The following is a 20,076-nucleotide window of genomic DNA, read 5'->3' as shown; positions in this document are numbered from 1 at the left end:
CGAGGATGAGCGCTGACATGACAGCAGGATGCGACAATCTCACCGGGTCGATCAAGTTCTGCAACCAGGTAAGTGGGTAGTTATGGCCGTCGTGTAGTTGTAGACGCTCTCCATAGATGTATTCCAATGTTAGCAGATTGTCCAGCAAGGTACCCTTTTTCTCTTTTGCGATGGGATATATGCGAGGCATCAATATGGATCGATCTGCATGCGTTGCTTTTTGTAACCGACCTGGTGGCACCTGGTGGTTATCAACGCTAAGAGATCAAACACTCTCCTCGACGAGGTCATGTCGGATTTCCTGGGGGGTATATTCATGTCGAGTACACCACGGTTGAGTCTTTCCATGGTTGGATTCCATGGTGTTGAACTCTAAGGAGTGACATCATGATACAAGAGTAGCCCAGACCTGTTGGGTTGTTGGCTGTCGAAGTACAGTACATACTAATAGAGGCATTGAGCGGGCATGGATCAACCAGATTCCTGGATGCGTTCGCGATGTAAACAGTGCCAAGCTTTCCGTGGTGCTTTCCTCGAAACGCATCAGATGGACACAACGGGAGTGATGCGAGACCACCTTCAGTCGCTTTCTTTGATGCCGTTTGGTGCAACGTGGTTGAGATTGGATCCCTGGTGACTTTCACGGCCAACAATTGCCATGCCCTGAACTTTGCTCGTTCCCGATCTATCGTGCTCAACGATCCATCTCTTAATTATACACCCAACCAACCCATCCAACGAACCCTTGCGCCATCTCGACGGCTTGGACTGCCCACTCAGAGAGGAACCAAACGGATGCCTTTTCAAAGGAGAAAGAGGCTTTCTGCCGGTCATTGTCGCCGTTGAGACCCCAGGCGCAAAGCCATGCCTCCCACTACGGCCTCGGAGTCCAAGGTGGCTCCCCGCCATCCTACCACAGGTTGCTCATATGGGTATCCGAACGAAAAGGCATTTGACATGTCGCCTCACAGGTACGTTGTTTGTTTTCTGCTTCCTTGAATCGTCTTGTGTACAAGTACACCTGCCCAGCCAGCCAGCCGCTTGAGAACTGACGAGGCAACGTACCCCGTTTGCAGATACGCGCCACGACACCCAGCTCCGGCTTACCGGCGCCGTAACGGATCCTTCGTGCGGCTCGTCGGCGTCGTCGCTGTCCTTCTCTTCATCCTCTTCTATTCATTCACCCGCGGCCCGTCATCGCCGCCGTCATCCGCCGCCCTTTCGTTCTTTTCCTTCGGCCTCCTCGGTGCTTCTCCCGAGCACAGCTTCCAGCTCGAGACGGTGCGCTACTACGACTTGTCGAACGTGCAAGGCACGGCGCGCGGGTGGGAGCGGGAGGAGCGGATCCTCATGTGCGTCCCGCTGCGCGACGCCGAGTCGCATCTGCCCATGTTCTTTTCGCACCTGCGCAACCTGACGTACCCGCACCGGCTGCTGGACGTGGCGTTTCTGGTGTCGGACTCGAAGGACGACACGCTGGGGTTCGTGACGCGGGCCATGGAGGCGATCCAGAGCGACCCGGACGAGCAGATGCACTTTGGCGAGGTGTCCATCATCGAGAAGGACTTTGGGCAGACGGTGAACCAGGACTTTCAGAGCCGGCACGGGTTCGCGGCGCAGGCCGGCCGCCGCAAGCTCATGGCGCGCGCGCGGAACTGGCTGCTGAGCGCGGCGCTGCGGCCGTACCACGCGTGGGTGTACTGGCGGGACGTGGACGTGGAGACGGCGCCCTTTACCATCCTTGAGGACCTGATGCGGCACGACAAGGACGTCATCGTGCCCAACGTGTGGCGGCCGCTGCCGGACTGGCTCGGCGGCGAGCAGCCGTACGACCTCAACTCGTGGCAGGAGTCGGAGACGGCGCTGGCGCTGGCCGAGACGCTCGACGAGGACGCCGTCATCGTTGAGGGCTACCCCGAGTACGAGACGTACCGGCCACACCTGGCGTACCTGCGCGATCCGAGCGGCGATCCAGACGTCGAGATGGAGCTCGATGGCGTCGGCGGCGTGAGCATCCTGGCCAAGGCGAAGGTGTTTCGTTATGGCGTCCACTTTCCGGCGTTTAGCTTCGAGAGGCACGCCGAGACGGAAGGGTTTGGGAAGGTGAGCGCATGAACCTTTTTTTTTTTGTTTTGTTGTTGTTGGTAGATTCTGCTAATAAGGGTATGGTCAGATGGCACGGAGGATGAATCTCTCGGTGGTCGGGTTGCCTCATTACACCATCTGGCACCTCTACGAGCCCAGCGCGGAGGATATCAAGCACATGGAGGTATGTTGACGGTTTCGGTTTGTCACATACACAGCATGCCATACCTACGGTTGTCTGACTGACTGACCCGCCCCCCCTTGCCGTAGCAAATGAAGCGCGAACAGCTCGCCCACGAGCAGGCCGAGAAGGAAAGGGCCGAGAAAGCCCAGAAGGTCAAGGAGACGTTCGCCGACACCACGGGACAATGGGAGAAGGACAAGGCCAAGATGCAGAGCCTTGTCGTTCAGGAGAAGCAGGAGACGCAGGAGGCTGCTGGTGGTGATGCTGGCGCTGCCGGTGCTGCGGAGAGAGTTGCAGAGGGTGTTGAGACTCCCACGGCGGACAGTGGAGAGGAGACAGGGGATACACCATGACATGACGGTGCTTCGTTCCTGAGTTATATTTTGTCATGTACTTCTGCCATGGTTTTTCATTCGGATGACATGGTCGGGATACCTTAGGTACCTTAGGTAGGTAGTGCAGGCGGGCAAGCCTTTGTCTTTCTATCTACCTAGGTACCGTACAGGTCCCTGGTAACTCATCTGACCTGGCGTGTTCGGTGAAGTAGCTGGTATTATGTACATAACTACATCCTCTTTGAGGCTGTATAGTAGGTCGGGTTGGCGGGGCTCAGACGGGTTAGTAGTACAAATACTGCGTAGGTACCTAGGTAGGCGGGTGGGCCAATTATCCTCCAACCCCCCACCCCCCAACCCGGGCATTGATTGGTTGAGGCGTCCCCGGTGCGGACCCACCGCTGGCGCCCGCAGCCCAAGGTGTCCACGAGCCAACGAGCAAGGATGCACGAGGCTCTGTTTCGATATCGACATCCACCTCCCCATTACCAAGTAACGGGCCCCGATTGGCGGCACCTCGACGTCGTTGCTTACCCGGACCAGCACGTCACCAACGGGTTTGTCTCACATGGCTGGGTTCTAGCGTCAGCTCCCAGCGGATACTTTCTCTTTGTTTTGTTGGAGCAAGCCCATCCTGCTCCTCCTCGGCCAGCTTCGGTGCAGCACGGCCTTGTCCTTTACCAGGTTGCGTGTGGCGGTCCGTGAGCAAGGACAGATTGTCCCCTTCCAAGGCCCTAGCTTGACGACGGCGGCGACGTTGACGACGACAACGTCGACAACCACAACGACAACGACGGCGACGATACGAAGTCCCTCAACGTAATCCTCACCAACAAACTGCCGGACAAAGAGGCCATCTCTCTCCTCCCCCTCCCCACCCCCCTGCTTTCCCCGCCAAATCCGCCCATCAGCCACCCGCCATGAGTCCAGATGACGCCGTCCTCACGGGCGCTTCGACCCCTCGACGAGCCGCCTTCTATTCGTCGCGCATGCAGTACCGCAGCCGTCCCGTCTCGGTAGCCGTCGACCCCGTGTCCCTCGTCATCTCGGAATGCATCACCATCACCTCGGCCCTCCAGAAGCATGCCCGCTCTCCGCACTCCTCGGTGTCGGCCATCCTGGGCGGCAGCCCCAACCTCATCCAGCTCGTGCCCCCAAACGCACCCGGAGCGCGCCGCTCTCGGAGACCGGGGGCCGAGGGCGGCGAGGACCTAGCCGCCAACCGTTGGGGCTTGCGCGGCAAGAAGGGCAAGAGCATGCAGGACAACCCGCTCATCGCGGGGTTCGGGAGGCTGAGGCAGGAGTTGGCCGGTGTCAAAGGTATGATTGCCACGGCGGAACGGGAACCATTGAAAAACGTTTGTTGACATGACCTGTGGGACGACAGATATTCACCGATTCGACTCCCTCGTGCTGCTCTACCCGTTCCTTCAGATCATCCAGGCCAAGGGCACCGCCGCCCCCGTCACCATCCTCGCCCTGCGCGCGATCCAAAAGTTTCTGTCCTACGGCTTCGTCGCGCCCCAGTCGCCGCGCTTTGCCCTCGCCATGCAGTCCCTCTCGGCCGCCATCACCCACTGCCAGTTCGACATCAGCGACCCGGCCCAGGAGGAGGTGGTGCTTCTCATGATCCTGCACCTGATGGAGCACATGCTCTCCGGGCCCGGCGGCGACATCCTTAGCGACGAGAGCGTCTGCGACATGATGGGCCGCGGCCTGACCATCTGTTCGAGGCCGCGCTTCTCCGAGGTCCTGCGGCGGACTGCCGAGGCGTCCATGGTGCGCATGGTGCAGATCATCTTTGAGGATCTCAAGCACCTCGAGGCCGAGGCCGGCGAGGAGAGCGAGGCTCTGGACCACCAGACAAGCGCCGATATGGATAGCGTCACCATGGACCCGGCCGCCAACGGGACGGATGTCCCGCTCAACGCGCCGGGAGCTGCGGAGCCCGAGGGGACGCCCGAGCCGGCGAGCGAGGCCGCCGCCGCCGCCGCTGCTGCGGATGATGATGATGATGTCGCCGCGGGCGTTGCTCCTGCCGAAGCCCGGCCTTCGTCAAGCTCTGACAAAGAGAGCCGCAGCAGCGCCTCGTCCGAGACGCCCGGGAACGCGAGCGCCGAATCGGGCCGGCCGAGCACCAGCTCCGGCGCTACCGAGAGCGCCGAGTCGGTCGACCTGCGGCCCTACTCGTTGCCGTCGATCCGCGAGCTCTTTCGCGTGCTGGTCAGTTTCCTCGACCCGCACGACCGCAAGCACCCGGACCAGATGCGCGTCATGGCGCTCCGCATCATCCACGTGGCCCTCGAGGTCGCAGGCCCGTCGATCGCCCGGCACCCGGCGCTGGCGAGCATCGCGGAGGATCAGCTCTGCTCCTACCTGTTCCAGCTCGTGCGTTCGGACAACATGGCCATCCTCCAGGAGGCGCTGACGGTGGCGAGCACGCTGCTTTCGACGTGCCGAGGCGTGCTGAAGCTGCAGCAAGAGCTGTACCTCTCGTACCTCGTAGCCTGCTTGTATCCCAGCATCGAGATCCCCCGGGAGCCGGGCATCGACCCGAGCCTGTATTCGGGCATCCCTCAGTCCCCCAAGCTGGCGAAGCCGCCGCCGCCTTCGCAGCCCAGCAGCGGTCGCTCCACGCCCGTGGCGGTTAAGGATCGCCAGAAGCTCGGCCTCGAGGGCGGCGCCCGCAAGCCCGACGCCCGGCAGGCCATGGTGGAGAACATTGGCGTGCTCACCCGCATGCCTTCCTTCCTGGTCGAGTTGTTTGTCAACTACGACTGCGATGAGGACCGGGCCGACCTCTGCGAGGACATGGTCAGCCTGCTGGCGAGAAACGCCTTGCCCGACTCCGCCACCTGGAGCACCACGAGCGTGCCCCCGCTGTGCCTGGACGCGCTCCTGCGCTTTATCCAGTACATCGCCGAGAGGCTGGACCAGGCGCCTGACACGGAGGGGTACCCCGATCCGGCGGCGCTGCGGGAGCGGCGCCGCCGCAAGAAGCTCATCATCAAGGGCACCAACATCTTCAACGATAACCCCCGGGCCGGCCTGGCGTACCTCGAGGACAAGGGCATCCTCGACAGCGCGAGCGATCCCGTCTCCGTGGCCAAGTTCCTCAAGCGGACGTCGCGCGTCAACAAGAAGGTCCTGGGCGAGTACCTGTCCAAGAAAGGCAACGAGAAGATCCTGGCGGCGTTTATCGATCAGTGCGACTTCACGGGCAAGCGCGTCGACGAGGCGCTTCGCGTCCTACTCGGCACGTTTCGACTGCCGGGCGAGTCGCCCCTGATCGAGCGCATCGTCAGCTCGTTCGCCGAAAAGTACTGCGCCAGCTCGGTGCCCGAGGGCGTGGCCAACAAGGACGCCGTCTTCATCCTGACGTACGCCATCATCATCCTCAACACGGACCAGCACAGCCCGACGGTCAAGAACCAGACGCGCATGAAGTTTGCCGACTTCCAGCGCAACCTCCGGGGGCAGAACGGCGGCGACGACTTCCCGACCGAGTACCTCCAGGACATCTTCGACACCATCCGGACCAACGAGATCATCCTGCCCGAGGAGCACGACAACAAGCACGCCTTTGACTACGCCTGGAAGGAGCTTCTGCTCAAGACGGAGGAGGCCGGCCCGCTCGTGCTCTGCGACACCAACATTTACGATGCCGACATGTTCGCCACGACGTGGAACGCCATCGTGTCGTGCCTCTTCTTCGTCTTCATGTCGGCCACCGACGACACCGTGTACGCGCGCGTCATCACGGGCTTCGACGAGTGCGCGCGCATCGCCACCAAGTACGGCATCTCGGAGGCGCTTGACGAGATCGTCTACCGCCTGAGCTACATCTCGGCCCTCAGCAGCGAGTCCCTCGCCAACACGTCGCTCAACACCGAGGTGCAGGTCGGGGACACGAGCGTCATGGTCAGCGAGCTGGCCGTTCGCTTTGGCCGGGATCTGCGCCAGCAGCTGGCCACGTTGGTGCTGTTCCGCGTCGTGACGGGGTCGGAGCATGTGATTCGGAAGAGCTGGAAGCATGTACGTTTTGCCCCCGTTTCGACCTTTTTCTTTTCTTTTCTGCTCGTTGGCTCGTGTGTAGTGAGCCGTGGAGTCGCTGACAAATGAAACACACAGATCATCCGAATCTGGCTCAACCTGTTTGTCAACTCGTTGATCCCGCCGTTCTTCTCGACCGAGGCCGACAAGCTCGCGCTGCCGACCATCCCGCTGCAGCCGCCGTCGCAGGTGATCGACCGCGCGAAGCAGAACGACACGGGCTTTTTCTCAGCCTTTACCTCGTACATCTCGTCGTACGCGGCCGACGACCCGCCGGAGCCCTCGGACGAGGAGCTCGAGAGCACGCTGTGCACGGTGGACTGCGTCAACCAGTGCCACATGGGCGATGTTTTCGCCAACATCGCGTGAGTGGTTACCGAGGATCGACCGGACGTGGCCGGCCGCTAACGGGTTGACAGGAGCTTGCCCGGCCACACCCTCGAAGCCTTGGTCGACGCTCTGCTCGAGCAGATCCCCGAGGACAACGGCTCGACCGTCATTACGGTCAAGGCGGAGAACATCCCGCCTTCGTCGCCGGCCAACGGGCAGAAGCCGCGGCAAAGCAGCGCCGTGTACGACCCGGGCCTTGTCTACATCCTCGAGTTCTGCACCGTCCTGGCGCTCCGCGACGACAGCACCGTGGAGCTGCTGGGCGAGCGCGTCGTCAAGGCCATCCAGGGCATCCTCCGCGACGTGCCGCGCTACCACCCGATTCTTATCGAGCGGGCAACCTATTATCTGTTTAATCTGCTCCGCGCCAGCTATGTAAGCCGTGCTTGCCTTTGCCGAGGTTTCTTGAACCGGCTCGCTAACAACGGCGGCCAGGACTACGACTACGTGCGCGTGCCCATCCTGCTCCACAACGTGTCGAGCTTCCCGCGCGACACGCTCATCAAGGCGTCCGGGTTGGTGCTGCGGGGCTTGAAGCTGTGCACCGAGACGCCCTGCCCGCTGCGCAACGAGATGATGACGTCTCCCGACTTCTGGGTCATACTGCAAACGCTGGCGACGCACCCCGACGCGGCGCCTGCCGTGTTTGAGATTTTGGAAAACAGCGTCTCGATGACGCCGTCGGCCATCATGGCGGACAACTACGAGGCGGCCATCGCGCTGCTCAACGAGTTTGCCTCCATGGCGAGCGTCGGCGCGATCGCCGAGCAGCAGAACGACCGAAAGCAAGGCGGGCGCAGGGGCGGCCGGCCGGTCAAGCAGGACAAGCCCAGCGAAAACGCCGTCGTGGAGCGCGGCGTGAAGGCGCTGAACAGCATCCACCGGCTGACGGGGAGGATCCCGCATCTCATGAAGCAGTCCCATCTGGAGACCAGCAAAGGTGCGTTCCCCTCGCTTGACCCGAGTGTTTCTTTTTGGTCCTTGAGGCATGCTAACCCGACAAGAAACAGCCTGGTCCGCCTACTGGCTGCCCGTCTTCCAGGCGCTGACGACGCAGTGCACCAACCCGTGCCGCGAGATCCGGCACTTGGCGCTCGGCTCGCTGCAGCGGACGCTCCTGTCGCCCGAGCTGACGACGGCCAAGGGGGGGGAGACGGAAGAAGGAGGGGCCTCGACCGAATGGACGGCCATCTTTGGCGAGGTTCTGTTCCCGCTCATCCTCCACCTGCTCAAGCCCGAGGTGTTCTCGTCGGACCGCGACGGCATGAGCGAGACGCGCGTCCAGGCCGCGTCCCTGCTGTGCAAGGTCTTTTTGCAGTACCTGGTGGCGTTGTCCACGTGGGAGGGCATGCTGGACCTGTGGGTCAAGATCATTGACATCATGGACCGGCTGATGAACTCGGGCCAGGGCGACAGCCTGGAGGAGGCGGTGCCCGAGAATCTCAAGAACGTGGTGCTCATCATGTCGAGCAACGGGTATCTCGTGCCGCCGAGCCAGGATCCGAGCAAGAAGGACCTGTGGGAGGAGACGTGGAAGAGGATCGATCGGTTCTTGCCGAGGCTGCGGGAGGAGTTGGCGTTGGAAGGGCCGGCGGAGGAGCCCGCGGCGGCGGCGACGGCGGCGGCGGCGGCGGCTGGTGAGGGGGAAAAGGCGAAGGAGAAGGAGGCGGCATGAGTGAATGAGGGTAATGATGGGAGAGTTGGCTGTCTATTTCTTGGGGAGCTGGCTTCGCGTTGCAAAGCATAGGATAGCCAAGTACCTTGGACAGAGAGGGCAGCAGAGACCATGAATGATGAGGGTTGTTGTCGTTGTTCACGCCGTTCTGGGACGTTATGAGGCGCATCACGTGACACCTCCACCTACAACCCTCGCTCGTTCAGACGAGCCCATGGACATGGCGGCGCTGCTTGCGAGCCTGGCATTGGATCAATGTCCGAGAGATTCTGCTGAAAGTCCAAGGAGCGTATTTCAACCGGAAGAAGCCGGTTGCCTGCGAATGACATCAGGGGGAAGTGATCCCATGGCCAGAGAGCGCCTCGGTGTTGCAGCATGTCCACGCCGGCCCCATTCGCACTAGGAGGGTTAGGGTTGAGTAGGAAGTCGCTGCCCGGCTTTCACTTGAATTGATGAGTTCGTCCTGGTTCGTTTTTGAGCGTCTCACCCTCCCACGCTCGCCATCCCTCACTCCAGTCGAGCAAGAAGTATAGAGCTTGTTCTGGTTTCATTCAAGAGACCACGTCACGGTGTTTGCCCAACATCGCTCCGTCTTTCCGCCGTCCGTTGAGTCATCCGGAGAAAGCGTCTTGTGGTTCGCCTTCACCAGCTGACGGGTCAGCCTCGCGACCTGACCTCGAGACAGCGCAAGAGGGAGGACAAAGAGGAGGAGGTGTAGGAGCAGCCTGTAGCCTAGGGCCTTACCAGGTCGATGCTCGCTCGTGCTCTCCGACTGAAGCCTTTACGGGTTACCACGCCTTGCTCGGCCTCGCGGATGAAGCGCAAGCTGGGCGACGACCAAGTTTCCGCGGCACGGATTGCAAACAAGCGAAGCGCCACGACGAGAGCCTGCGCCGGCGACAAGGCCGAAGGAACAGCGCCGTCCAGGGTTCAAGCTACCGCTGCGACCGCCACGACAACTACAGCCCCAACAACATCCACCACATCACCCCCTCCCGCACCCATGGCCGCCCCGCCGCCCTCGTCTTCTTCGGCCCCTGCGCCTCTCACCCTCCGTCTCACCCCGCTGGAGCAGCAGCTGAGGGATCTCCTCGTTTCCGTCGCCAAGTTTATCGACGAGCAGGACCTCGGCGATGCTGCTTCTGCTGCTGCTGCTGCTGCTGCTCCTCCCGCCGAGGGCGGTAGCAGCAGCAGCAGCAGCACCACCACCACCACCACCACCGATGCCACCCCTGCTCGCCGCGACCCTGTCGTCCTGCGCTGGGCCGGCGGCTGGGTGCGCGACAAGCTGCTGGGGATCGAGTCGCACGACATCGACACGGCCATCAACGTCATGACGGGCGAGGCGTTTGTGGACCGGCTGCGCGAGTACGCCGACGTGCCCGAGCACCAGCGGCGCCACGGCATCGGGCCCGACGACATTGGCCGCCTGCACAAGGTGGCGCGCAACCCGGACAAGTCCAAGCACCTCGAGACGAGCACCATCCGGCTGTGCGGCCTCGACGTGGACTTTGTCAACCTGCGCAAGGAGACGTACACCGAGGAGAGCCGGAACCCCCTCGTCGAGTTCGGCACGGCCGAGGAGGACGCCCTGCGCCGCGACGCGACCGTCAACGCCCTGTTTTACAACCTCAACACGGGGCTGGTGGAGGATTTCGTCGGCGGCGTCGAGGACCTGGGCAACAAGGTGCTGAGGACGCCCATGGAGCCGCTGCAGACGTTCCTCGACGACCCGCTGCGGGTGCTGCGGCTCGTGCGGTTCGCGAGCCGCCTCGAGTTCGCCATCGACCCGGCCGCCGAGGCCGTCATGGCCGACGAGCGCGTGCTGAGCATGCTGCGGGTCAAGATCTCGCGCGAGCGCATCGGCACGGAGCTGGAGAAGATGCTGAAGCGTGAGTTTTCTTTTTTTTCTTTTTATTCTTTCTGTTGCACTTGCCAATGACGCAAACCGAAACTGACCGACGTGAAACCATCTTCTCACAGATCCGCACGCGGTCCAGGCCCTCCGCTTCCTCGACCGGCTGGGGCTCTACCACGCCGTCTTCACGGATCCCGAGCGGGCCGACATGCCCCGGCCCAGCACGAGCGCTTGGCACGTCGCCTACGAATGCCTGCACCGGCTCGAGCAGACCAAGACGCCCGGGTCCATCTACGACCTGCTCGTCACGTGCGAGGAGGCCCGGTACTACGCCTGGTCCATGGCGACGCTGACGCCCTTTGAGCAGCTGCCCGACGACGTGCCGCTGCGGTCCGGCAAGCCCGCGCCGCCGCTCGCGACGCAGGCCGCGCGCGGCGGGTTCAAGGCGACGAACCGCATGTGCGACGTGATCACGGCGGCGCACAGCAACCGCCGCGCGATCCTGGAGCTGCGGGACGTGGTGCGGGAGCGCCGCGAGGGCGTCGACGCCCGCGACCGGTTCGGCATGGCCATCCGGGACTGGGACGCGCGGGGGTGCATGTGGCGGCTGCAGGTGCTGTACGCGATCCTGGCGGACGTGGCCGAGCGGGTGCCCTCGGGGGCCGAGGCCGAGCCGGTGCTCGCCGAGTGGCAGGCGTTCCTGGACCACCTGGTCGACCTGGACGTCATGAACGCGCCGTCCCTGAAGCGGCTCGTCGACGGCAACATGCTGACCAAGGCCCTGGGCGTGCGAGGCGGCGTGTGGACCAAGGCCGCGCTGGACGTGACGCTGGCCTGGCAGCTCCGGAACCCGGGCGTCGAGGATCCCGCCGGCGCCATCGAGGAGGTGAGGAAGAGGAGGGACGAGCTGGGGATACCCCGGTCTTGAGAGAGAGAGAGAGAGAGAGATGCGGCCTTCCTGTACCTTCGTACGTATTATCGGTACCGGCCACCTAGATAGGTAGCTTAGTGATTCAATGCCATGTCAGGAGGCATCCAACCCGGTATGGGGTTCCAAGTGGATGTGTTGTGCACCTTGGGCACCCCCCTGACCCAGTACCCTCTGCTCTCGCCAGCGGCAACGGCGGTGTTGTTGTCGTTGCCGTTGTTATTGTTGTTGTTGTCGTTGTTGCTGTTGTCGTTTTTGTTGTCGTTGTTGTTGTTGTTGCCGTCGTCGTCGGACCTGCAGGTACCCTCACCGAGAGGCCGCCAAAACTGGCGCCACTGTCCCTCTCGCACCTCGGCCTCCGCCGCCTGCGCCATCTCTTCCAGCATCAGGCGGTCAAAGGCGGGAAGCCCGATGACCAGCATGGCGTGAGCCAACGGCCTCGCGAACCCGGCCACCGCAGCGTCCATGGCCGCGAACAGGGCCTCCCTCACGACCCCGCGCTTCGGGTCCTCCTCGTCTCCCTGCAACACGAGCGCGTGCAGGTGGCGGCCTCCCAGCTGCACAAGCTCGCGCCGGAGCAGCGTCCCGTGCGCCACCACCATGAGGCGCCGCAGGCCGGGGAACGCGGCGGGCACCTTGCCCACGACGGCCTCGTACACGCCGAGCCCCGGCGGGAGCCCGAGGTGCTCCTCGGCGTACATCCACACCGTCTCCTCGGCAACGGTCAGGACCAGGCGCGTCACGCAGGCGCGCCCCGCGGGCGACAGCAGGCGCTCGGCGAAGAGCACGACGGCGCCCGAGGCCACGTGGAAGGCGTTGGCGCCGTACAGCACGGGCAGCGCCTCGCGGTAGGCCCGCCGGCAGCAGCGCAGCAGGCCGAGCACCTCTTGGCCGAGGAAGCAGTCGGGGGCGACGCCACGGTCGGCGTACCACGCGCACGCCGTCGGCGGGGGGCCGCCCCAGGCGCACCGGTCGCTGAAGGGCGGCGCGTCCGGGTGCCGGTGGCAGCGCGAGGCGCGCCAGGTCCACTGCCGCCCCTCGGGCGACAGGGATGCGCCGCGCGTTGAGTGAGGGGCGCGAGGGGCCATGACGGCGGCCGTGTACCGCAGGTCGAGGTGGATCTCGCTGCCCGGGGGGGCGAAGGAGTCCGAGGAAGAGGAGGAGGAGGAGTCGAGGCTGGCGGGGGAGAGGACAAGGCGGTAGATGAGAAGGCGGAGCTCCGCGGGAAGGCGAAAGAAGAGGGAGGAGAGCTGGGGGTCAGCGGGCCGGCCGGAGGTCAGGGGCCGGCGAGGCGGGAGGACGGGAAGAGAGTCGAGGGCGTGACGGTTGCGAGGGAAGAAGTGGGTGGTGGTGTCGTCATCCTCGTCGGCGGGATCCTCGGGGCCCTGGCGGTTGCGGAGGAGGAGGTTGGAAAGCTTTCTGCGCAGCCTCGACATGGACATGGTGAAGGAGGCTCCCTTGGAGTTGAGTGATGAAATGAGCGGATGGACGGGATCCATGGTGTGTCCTGTTGATGAGTCCGTCTGCGCTATGAACTAGGTTGCCATCCTCTTTTTCGTTGCACCCCCTGAATGCATGCAGCGCCGGCCACCTATGGAAGCCCGGGTCCCGGTCGTTAGCAAAGTGGCGTGGGGGCGGGTTGGAGGTGAAAATGTCCAGGGCCTGAAGGCGGGTGGGGGTACCCAAGGGCAGGCCAAGTCGCTGGCTGTCCGCTGCCACGGGCAAGAGTACAGCGGCTCTTTAGCACCCCAGGCGCCCACCTTACAGTGGGTTGTGGCGAGGTGGTTTGCCATTCCGCCGTGCTATGAAGCCTCAGGTACCTACCGTAGCGCTATAGAATCCAGTAACCAACTAATTTCCAGGCTGCAACAAGTCACACCCCACTTGGAAACCGCCTTTCACTCCCGTCTTGCAACTTCAACCCTCATCATCATCGTCATCATCATCATCATCAATCACCAATGCCCCTCACCATTTCACCCAACATCTCAACCGAGAACCCCCTAGCATTCACCACGCCATCTTATTCACCCCCTTTGGAGTACCAACGCTGGTTCAACTTCTAGATCCATTGTCCACGCAGTAACGGAATGTCGTGGTTTAACAAGCTTTTTGCCGCCGCGGCATCCGTCCCAAGCTCGACCGACATCGTTCAAGCTGTCGAGCGGCTTAAGCCATGTAAGCATGAGTAGCCCTCTGTCACAACTTGGCGCCAAAACGAACCCGTTGGATAATGACAACCATCTCTAGCGCTTCCAGACTCGTTCACCCTCCAGGAGCTCGCGCATCAAGCACGAGACCGGTTCGACCAGATCGATCCCGGCAAACCAGAGGTGGACCATCTCGCGCTTCCGCTTCTGGCTCACAGGCCGACGTCGAGATTGACATGACTGACTGACTGACCGGCTGACCGACGGGCTGGCTGCGCTCAGCATGCCTCCAAGACGCGAACCACCCTTCTCTCCATCCTCGTCTGCCTGCGTCATCAAGACGGCATCATCGACGAGCCATCCTCCGACGAGGCCGCCGTCCAAGAGCTCGCTCTTGGGATCGCCCGGGCCATCTCCCCCGTGGCCACTCCCGAGAGCAGCGAAAGCGAAGGTTAGCCCTCTGTCTTCCTCTTCCTCTTTCTCTTCCTCTCCCTCGTTCTTCTTTCGTTGGCCCACCCACCATCCAAGGAGCTCGTCAGGCAAGCTCACGCAACCCCCCTCCCACTCTACAGCCACGCTCCCCAACCTCGCCCTCATCCGCCAAACCGTCACCGCCCGCTGCCGCGCCGCCGCCGACGCCGGCTTGCAAGCCCTCAAGACCCTCGCGTCCCAGCACCCCACCGTGCGCCTCGACGACGACGTCCTCCTCACCCTGATCGCCTACGCCGACGCGGCCGAGCCCTGGTCCGCCGACGACGACCACCGTCGCGCCGTCGCCGCCCGGCTTGTCGAGCAGCAGCTCGGCATCCCGGGTGCGTCCAAGGAGGCGTTCCTCGCCGAGACGGTGCTCCAGCGCCACCTCCGGCCGCTCTTCTCGCGGTCCAAGCCGCCGTCCATCACAGCGTCGGGCCGCAAGGCCGAATACCCCGAAGGGGGCGCCGGCCGCGGAGAGAGCATGCCGGACGAGTCGTTGCGGACCAAGCCGTGGAAATACGGAGATTTGAGGGCCGTGCCGGCGGTGGCATGGGCGGTAAGAGAAGTGGATGTAAGTCATGACGTCTTTTCTTATTTTCGTTTCTGTTGGACAAGGAAAAAAAACAACCAGAGAGCATCACTCATTGCATTTCATTCTGTTCTCAACTACCAAACGCCAAAACGCCAAGGGTATCTCCCAATTCATGCCCACGTCATACCTCGAATCAAGACGCTCCCAGTACCAGCCAGCTCAACTAACCCTCATGAAAAAAAAAAAAAAAAAAAAAAAAAAAACAGTCCACCCTTCTCGCCAAAACCTGGCCTCTCTTCACCCCCGTCCTCCTCGCCCTCGCCGATGACCCCGCCACCCCCGTCCGCCGCCGCGGCCTGCTCCTCCTCGCCGACTTCCTCGCCAAGCTCCCCGGCCGAACCCTCCGCGACACGGGCCTGGCCAGCGTCTTTGCCGACGCCGCCATCCCGACGCTGTCCTTCCTCCCCAACCTCACCCCGGCCGACGAGTCCCTGGAGCTGCTCCCGCCCGCGTACGGTGTGCTGCGCGTCCTGGCGGGCAAGCAGCAGCCCGCAGACGGCGCGCTGCTCGACAGGGTTCTCCGGGAGGGCGTGTTTTCGGGGTATTTCCATGCGAAAGAGCACGTGAGGATCGTGGAGGTGCTGTGTCGCGAGGCGGCGGCGGTCGTGGGGGACCTGGGCGTGCAGGCTGTCAAGCACCTCAAGGTAAGTTCGGTTCGTGCCGACACGCCCCAGCATGCCTGAAAGGATAACACGGATGGGCGGGTTGACGCTGCCATCGCAGGATCTCATCCCGATGCTCGCAAGCATCATGACGGACCCCTTCGCGCCCGCGGCGCCGGCGACGCTCCAGGCCGCCATCCAGGCCCTGCAGGCCGTGCTCGCCAGCTGCTGGCCGCGCATCCCCGGCTCGGCGTGGCAGGACGAGATCATCAACGCGCTGGTGCTATGCTGGCTGCACGTGGCCGAGCACGACCAGCGCAGCAGCAACCAAGAGGCGTATCCCCGGATCGAGCGGGACCTGCTCGTCACGGCGCGGGCTCTGGCTTCGGTGCTCAAGACGGCCGAGACGGATCTTGCGTCGCATACCCGGCCGCTCGTGGATAAGGAGCCGAGGCTGGCGAAGCTCTTTGCCGTGTCGGATCTTTGAAAAAAAAAAAAAAAAAAAAGAACAAAAGAAAATAAAGGCCATGTCTTTCCATCGTTTCATAGACCCTCTTGTCTCAGCACCAACCGCAATCGCTCATCGGGCTCAACGCCTCGCTCTGCCCCCCGTCCAGCAGCGCCCCGTGGAGCCCCTAGTCCACCGGCTGCTGTTTGAACAGGCTCTTGCCTCTCAGCCACTTGCGATAGGCCTTGTACCGCTTCTTGAACTTGTCCTCCTCGGTGACGGACAGCGGGTTCTCGGGGATGCACACCGTGTCGGCGTACAGGGCGTAATCCTCGTCGGCGATCCCCCAGGCCACCCCGCCGCCGTCGCCGCACCCGCCAACGTCCGTCCCGCGCCCGAGCCCCTCATCTTTCCACGCTCCGTGCACAAACTCAAAGTACTCGGGCTCGACCTCGTCCGTCGGCAGGATCTCGGACGACACGACCAGCGGCAGGTTGTGCGGGTGCGACACGTAGTGCGCGTAGTCGTCGGCCTCCTCGGCGCTGACGGCCGGGTTGAGCGAGTCCTGCACCAGCTGCGTGAACGTCTGCTGCGCGGCGCGCGACTTTTCGAGCGCCGCCTCGTACGCCGGTGGCGTCGGCTTCTTGTCGCCGTGGACGAGGCCGTGGGAGGAGCCAAAGGCGGCGGCGAGCATGGCGTCCTCGCCCGGGTACGAGTGGCCGCCGCCGTGGTGCCGCTCGGACTGGGAGTAGGAAGGGTGCCGGGAATGGCCGCGAAGCTCGTCCACGCTGGTGCCCCGGCTGTGGGTGAGGTGAGGAGGATGGCCGGCGTCGTTGCTGTTGGAGAGGCTCCCGTTGCGGTGGTGGCCGTGGCCGTGGCCGCCATCGGCCCCGTTCGCGGCGGCGTTCTTGTCGTGCAGCCACCGGTGGAGCGACAGCCGGCCGTTGGCCGCCGCGGTCGGGGTGGCAGCCCTGGCGGCGCCAGAGCCGTCGTTGACGGACGACTCGGTGTCGTCGGCCAGGCGCGCCAGGTCTTGCGGGGCGACGATGGTCGCCTCCTTTTTGGCTTTGGCGCGGTCCTGGGCGCTGCCGTCGGCGTCGTTGCGCACCCGGAACGGGCTGAGGTCGTAGCGGCCCTCCTGCGTCGCTTTGAACGGGACGTACTTGATGGTCGAGTTCATCCGGTAGGGAAACATCTTGGGGAAGGACGACAAGGTGGACGGGCGGTAATACTCGAGCCAGTAGTCGTCGTAGGCCAACGCGGGCACCTTGTTGCTGCCAGGGGGGCGGTGGTGGACGGTCGGGTACGGCGGGAGCACGCGCTCCTTGAGGAACTCGGGCGTGTACCAGCGAATATAATCGCGCTTGCGCTTCTCGAGGTGCGTCCGGGGGTCCTCGTGGTGGAGGTAGTAGTCGGTGGCGAGGTCCCAGAGCATGGGCTGGCCCTGGGCGAAGATGTAGTTGCCGAGAAACAGGTTGTAGGCCTCCTGGCGCTGGCCGTCGAGAAACGCGTTGTTGTAGTAGCGCCTGAAGCTCTCGATCATGTCGCGCGAGTGGCTGGTCCACTGGTTGATCTTGCGGTACGTCTCCATGGTGTTGACGAGCTGCGATCCGCCGTACTGCAACGCGATGGTGTCGCCGTGGTCGTGATACATGTGGGTAAACAGGTTGACGGCGTCCGTGTCGTACTCGATGGCCGTGTCGCCCAGGATGCCCAGGGCGTAGAGCTGGTGGCCGAGGGCACGCTTGCCGATGACAAACTGGGCGGCGTTGGTACGATCCAGGCAGTCGATGCAGTTGGTCCGGGCCACGCCGTTCTGGACGCGGATGGGCGTCGTGTGGCCGTCGCCGTTGTGGAAGAAGCCGGTGGTGCGCACCACCTCCTCGGCGATGGCTTCCAAGGTGCCGATGACGTCCTGGTCGCGGCTCTTGGCGGCCCTCGACATGTCCCAGGCGCGATGGATGATCTTCTTGTCGGCCGGGAGGAACTGGTTCAGGTAGTCAATGGCTCGCGTGTACTCGTGGAGAAGCTTGCTCTCGCGAGGGGTACGCTCGCGGGCTTTGATCAGGTTCAGCACGTAGATGGGCGCCCCGTAGCGCTCAAACAGGTTGTCAAAGTGCAGGGCAGCCGACGTGTAAAAGGGGTCGACCAGGTTGAGCTCGATCGGGGGCTTGGGCGTGACGCCCGTGTTGTCTTGGGTCCAATGGAGCGGGATGGACCCGCGGTGCTGGACGTAGGAGGTGAAGCCGGGGTTGGCAAAGAACTTGGGGCCCGGGGCGTGGAAGGAGGTGGTGAGGGCCTCGGAGACGATCTGCTCCGTCTCGACGTCGTTGGCCACGTAGCCCAGATCGTTGGCGCCGCGCTTGAGGAACCTGGCGCCGGCAAAGTAGCGGCTGCGGCGCGCGATGATGGTGATGTGGGCGATGCGGCCGTAGACAGACACGGCGGCCTGGTCGAGGTAGCCGTGGATGATGGGACGGCACCAGTCGAACGGGGCGTTGATGGCCTTGATGACGGGCTGCAGCAGGTGGTTGTTCCAGACGAACATGGAGTTGAGGTCGTCCTCGGCGGAGCAGGGACGGCCGTGGAGCAGGGCGGTCCTCTCGCGGGTGATGTTGTGCTGCAGGGTGCGGGTGAGGTCGTACGAGTAGCTGTAGTAGAAGGACCGGGTAAGATCGAGGTGGTTGAGGATGCCCAGGAAGCGAGACTCTTCCGGGTTGCGCTGGTCCTGGCGGGCGCCGGGCCGGGCCAGCGGGATGAGCTCGGTGCCCTCAATCTGGTAGATGTAGTGGCCGCCGATGATGGCGACGGTGCTCTTTTTGGTGATGAGCAGCATGTAGTAGGACCCCGTGAACTTGATGAAGCCGAGCAGGCCCCAGGCGGTGCAGCGCAGCTTCAGGCCGCCGGTGCCCTTGTTGCCGTGGTCGATGGTGTCGAGCAGCTGGTTCATGTCCTTTTGGGAGTAGACGGTCTTGTCGTCGGTGATGGTCAGCTCCGAGGCATCCTCGTCGCCGTCCGACGTGCGGTCGATCTTGAGGATGCGGTAGCGTTTCTCGGTGACATCGGCGCCGACAATGTAAAAGCGGCTCGCCGTCTCGTACAAGCTGTAGCGGTGCATGTGGTGTTTGCGCCTCGGACGCGGGACCGAGCCATCGCCGTCGTCCCCGAGGCGCGTGTCATCGTCGTCGTGCTCGATGGTTTTCCCCAAGCCTGGCCGCGAAGGCCGGCTGGGGCTCGACGTGCGGATGAAAGGGCGGGCCACAGCCGGCTCCTCGTCGTCGTTGTCACCATCAACGACGGCCCCGCCACCCACGCGCAACGTGGGCGAGGTCAAGGGAGCCAGGTCGTCGGCATCCGCCTCAGCATTGTTGTGGAGGGGCGGGAAAACGGGCTGGATGGGCTCCCGAGGCTCCGACCTGTGCAACGCCGATGTCTCGTCATCCTGCACGTGGAGTCCATTTTGCTGCGGAGGCTGCGACGACAGGCTAGAGGCAGCCTCGGCGTTGACAGCATCCGCCATGGTGTTATCCCGGAGATGCTTTGGGAATTTGTATCAATGGCGAAGGCGCCAGAGGATGTTGTTGGAAGGTCGGAGCTGGTCCCATGAGCTCCGTCCCGCCGAGGCGGGCGTTGGAGGGACCCATCCATGGATCCACTTCAGATCTCCACTTACCAAATCCGGCATCACTGGGGCAGAGCCCCACCATCGTGGTTTGTACTATTATACTATAGATTCTGTACTGTGTACCTAGAACCCTCCCCCTGTCAGGCCCTCCAACGTCATTCTCTTCCCGTCCCCTTGAACAACATCATCCGCCGTCAAGGCTGATGACAGTATCGTAGCTATCGACGTGCTGTTTTTATTCTTTGCAAATTAGAGTTATCCATGTTCCAAGATTTGGACTTTGCATAGGCTTTCGAACAAAATCCATTGCCTTTTGGAGCTAATAACGGTAACCCTATCAGCTTTTGGCTGCTCAACCCCTGAACTCGTAAACAAACCCAAAGGGCAATGAAGAGCGCCGGGACTGAGTTGCAACCGATGTCAGCGTCACTTCTACACCATGACGACAATGCCGTGGAAACCTTGATTTCAGATTGTCTGACTGTAAATCGAACTACCAGGGCCCTTTTCATTGATGGGAGCATTCACGGATTTTTGAGGCTTGCGCAGAGTGGCGTTGAAGAGGTGTTGTCAGTGTGACAGCCGGGCAGCTTCAAAAGGGCTCTAAGCTCGTCTCTCGAGATTGTGTATCAGAATGCCTCAGGGTCGGGTGGTTGGTAGTCATTTCCTCTTTCTTC

The 20,076-nt window shown here is 62.8% G+C and overlaps 7 protein-coding genes across 7 annotated transcripts; 5 read left to right on the top strand and 2 right to left on the bottom strand.

The window, feature by feature from the left end:
* Positions 1-116: 116 nt before the first annotated feature.
* Positions 117-338, top strand: VTJ83DRAFT_5010 (uncharacterized protein; the record flags this gene model as incomplete). The annotated part of the gene is made up of 1 exon (XM_071011564.1): positions 117-338. The coding sequence occupies one exon, from the start codon at positions 117-119 to the stop codon at positions 336-338; it is 222 nt and encodes a 73-aa protein (XP_070866460.1).
* Positions 339-864: 526 nt separating this feature from the next.
* Positions 865-2,622, top strand: VTJ83DRAFT_5009 (uncharacterized protein; the record flags this gene model as incomplete). The annotated part of the gene is made up of 4 exons (XM_071011562.1): positions 865-971; positions 1,077-2,103; positions 2,174-2,269; positions 2,356-2,622. 4 exons carry the CDS (start codon positions 865-867, stop codon positions 2,620-2,622), a joined length of 1,497 nt encoding a protein of 498 aa, XP_070866459.1.
* A 971-nt stretch (positions 2,623-3,593) lies between these two features.
* On the top strand, positions 3,594-8,722 carry VTJ83DRAFT_5008 (uncharacterized protein; the record flags this gene model as incomplete). Its single annotated transcript, XM_071011561.1, has 6 exons — positions 3,594-3,924; positions 3,992-6,639; positions 6,736-7,022; positions 7,077-7,422; positions 7,483-7,987; positions 8,058-8,722. 6 exons carry the CDS (start codon positions 3,594-3,596, stop codon positions 8,720-8,722), a joined length of 4,782 nt encoding a protein of 1,593 aa, XP_070866458.1.
* Positions 8,723-9,725: 1,003 nt separating this feature from the next.
* Positions 9,726-11,508, top strand: VTJ83DRAFT_5007 (uncharacterized protein; the record flags this gene model as incomplete). The annotated part of the gene is made up of 2 exons (XM_071011560.1): positions 9,726-10,614; positions 10,706-11,508. 2 exons carry the CDS (start codon positions 9,726-9,728, stop codon positions 11,506-11,508), a joined length of 1,692 nt encoding a protein of 563 aa, XP_070866457.1.
* A 77-nt stretch (positions 11,509-11,585) lies between these two features.
* Positions 11,586-13,007, bottom strand: VTJ83DRAFT_5006 (uncharacterized protein; the record flags this gene model as incomplete). Its single annotated transcript, XM_071011559.1, has 1 exon — positions 11,586-13,007. One exon carries the CDS (start codon positions 13,005-13,007, stop codon positions 11,586-11,588), a length of 1,422 nt encoding a protein of 473 aa, XP_070866456.1.
* A 591-nt stretch (positions 13,008-13,598) lies between these two features.
* On the top strand, positions 13,599-15,813 carry VTJ83DRAFT_5005 (uncharacterized protein; the record flags this gene model as incomplete). Its single annotated transcript, XM_071011558.1, has 6 exons — positions 13,599-13,686; positions 13,759-13,841; positions 13,941-14,109; positions 14,231-14,703; positions 14,931-15,368; positions 15,448-15,813. 6 exons carry the CDS (start codon positions 13,599-13,601, stop codon positions 15,811-15,813), a joined length of 1,617 nt encoding a protein of 538 aa, XP_070866455.1.
* Positions 15,814-15,961: 148 nt separating this feature from the next.
* VTJ83DRAFT_5004 (uncharacterized protein) lies at positions 15,962-19,294 on the bottom strand (the record flags this gene model as incomplete). The annotated part of the gene is made up of 1 exon (XM_071011557.1): positions 15,962-19,294. The coding sequence occupies one exon, from the start codon at positions 19,292-19,294 to the stop codon at positions 15,962-15,964; it is 3,333 nt and encodes a 1,110-aa protein (XP_070866454.1).
* Between the last annotated feature and the right edge of the window lie 782 nt (positions 19,295-20,076).

This window comes from Remersonia thermophila, chromosome 4 (assembly GCF_042764415.1).
Source record: "Remersonia thermophila strain ATCC 22073 chromosome 4, whole genome shotgun sequence".
In the NCBI taxonomy this organism is placed as follows: Eukaryota; Fungi; Ascomycota; class Sordariomycetes; order Sordariales; family Chaetomiaceae; genus Remersonia; species Remersonia thermophila.
Note: the sequence above shows the minus strand (reverse complement) of the source record. Positions and strands in the feature narration are given on the sequence as shown.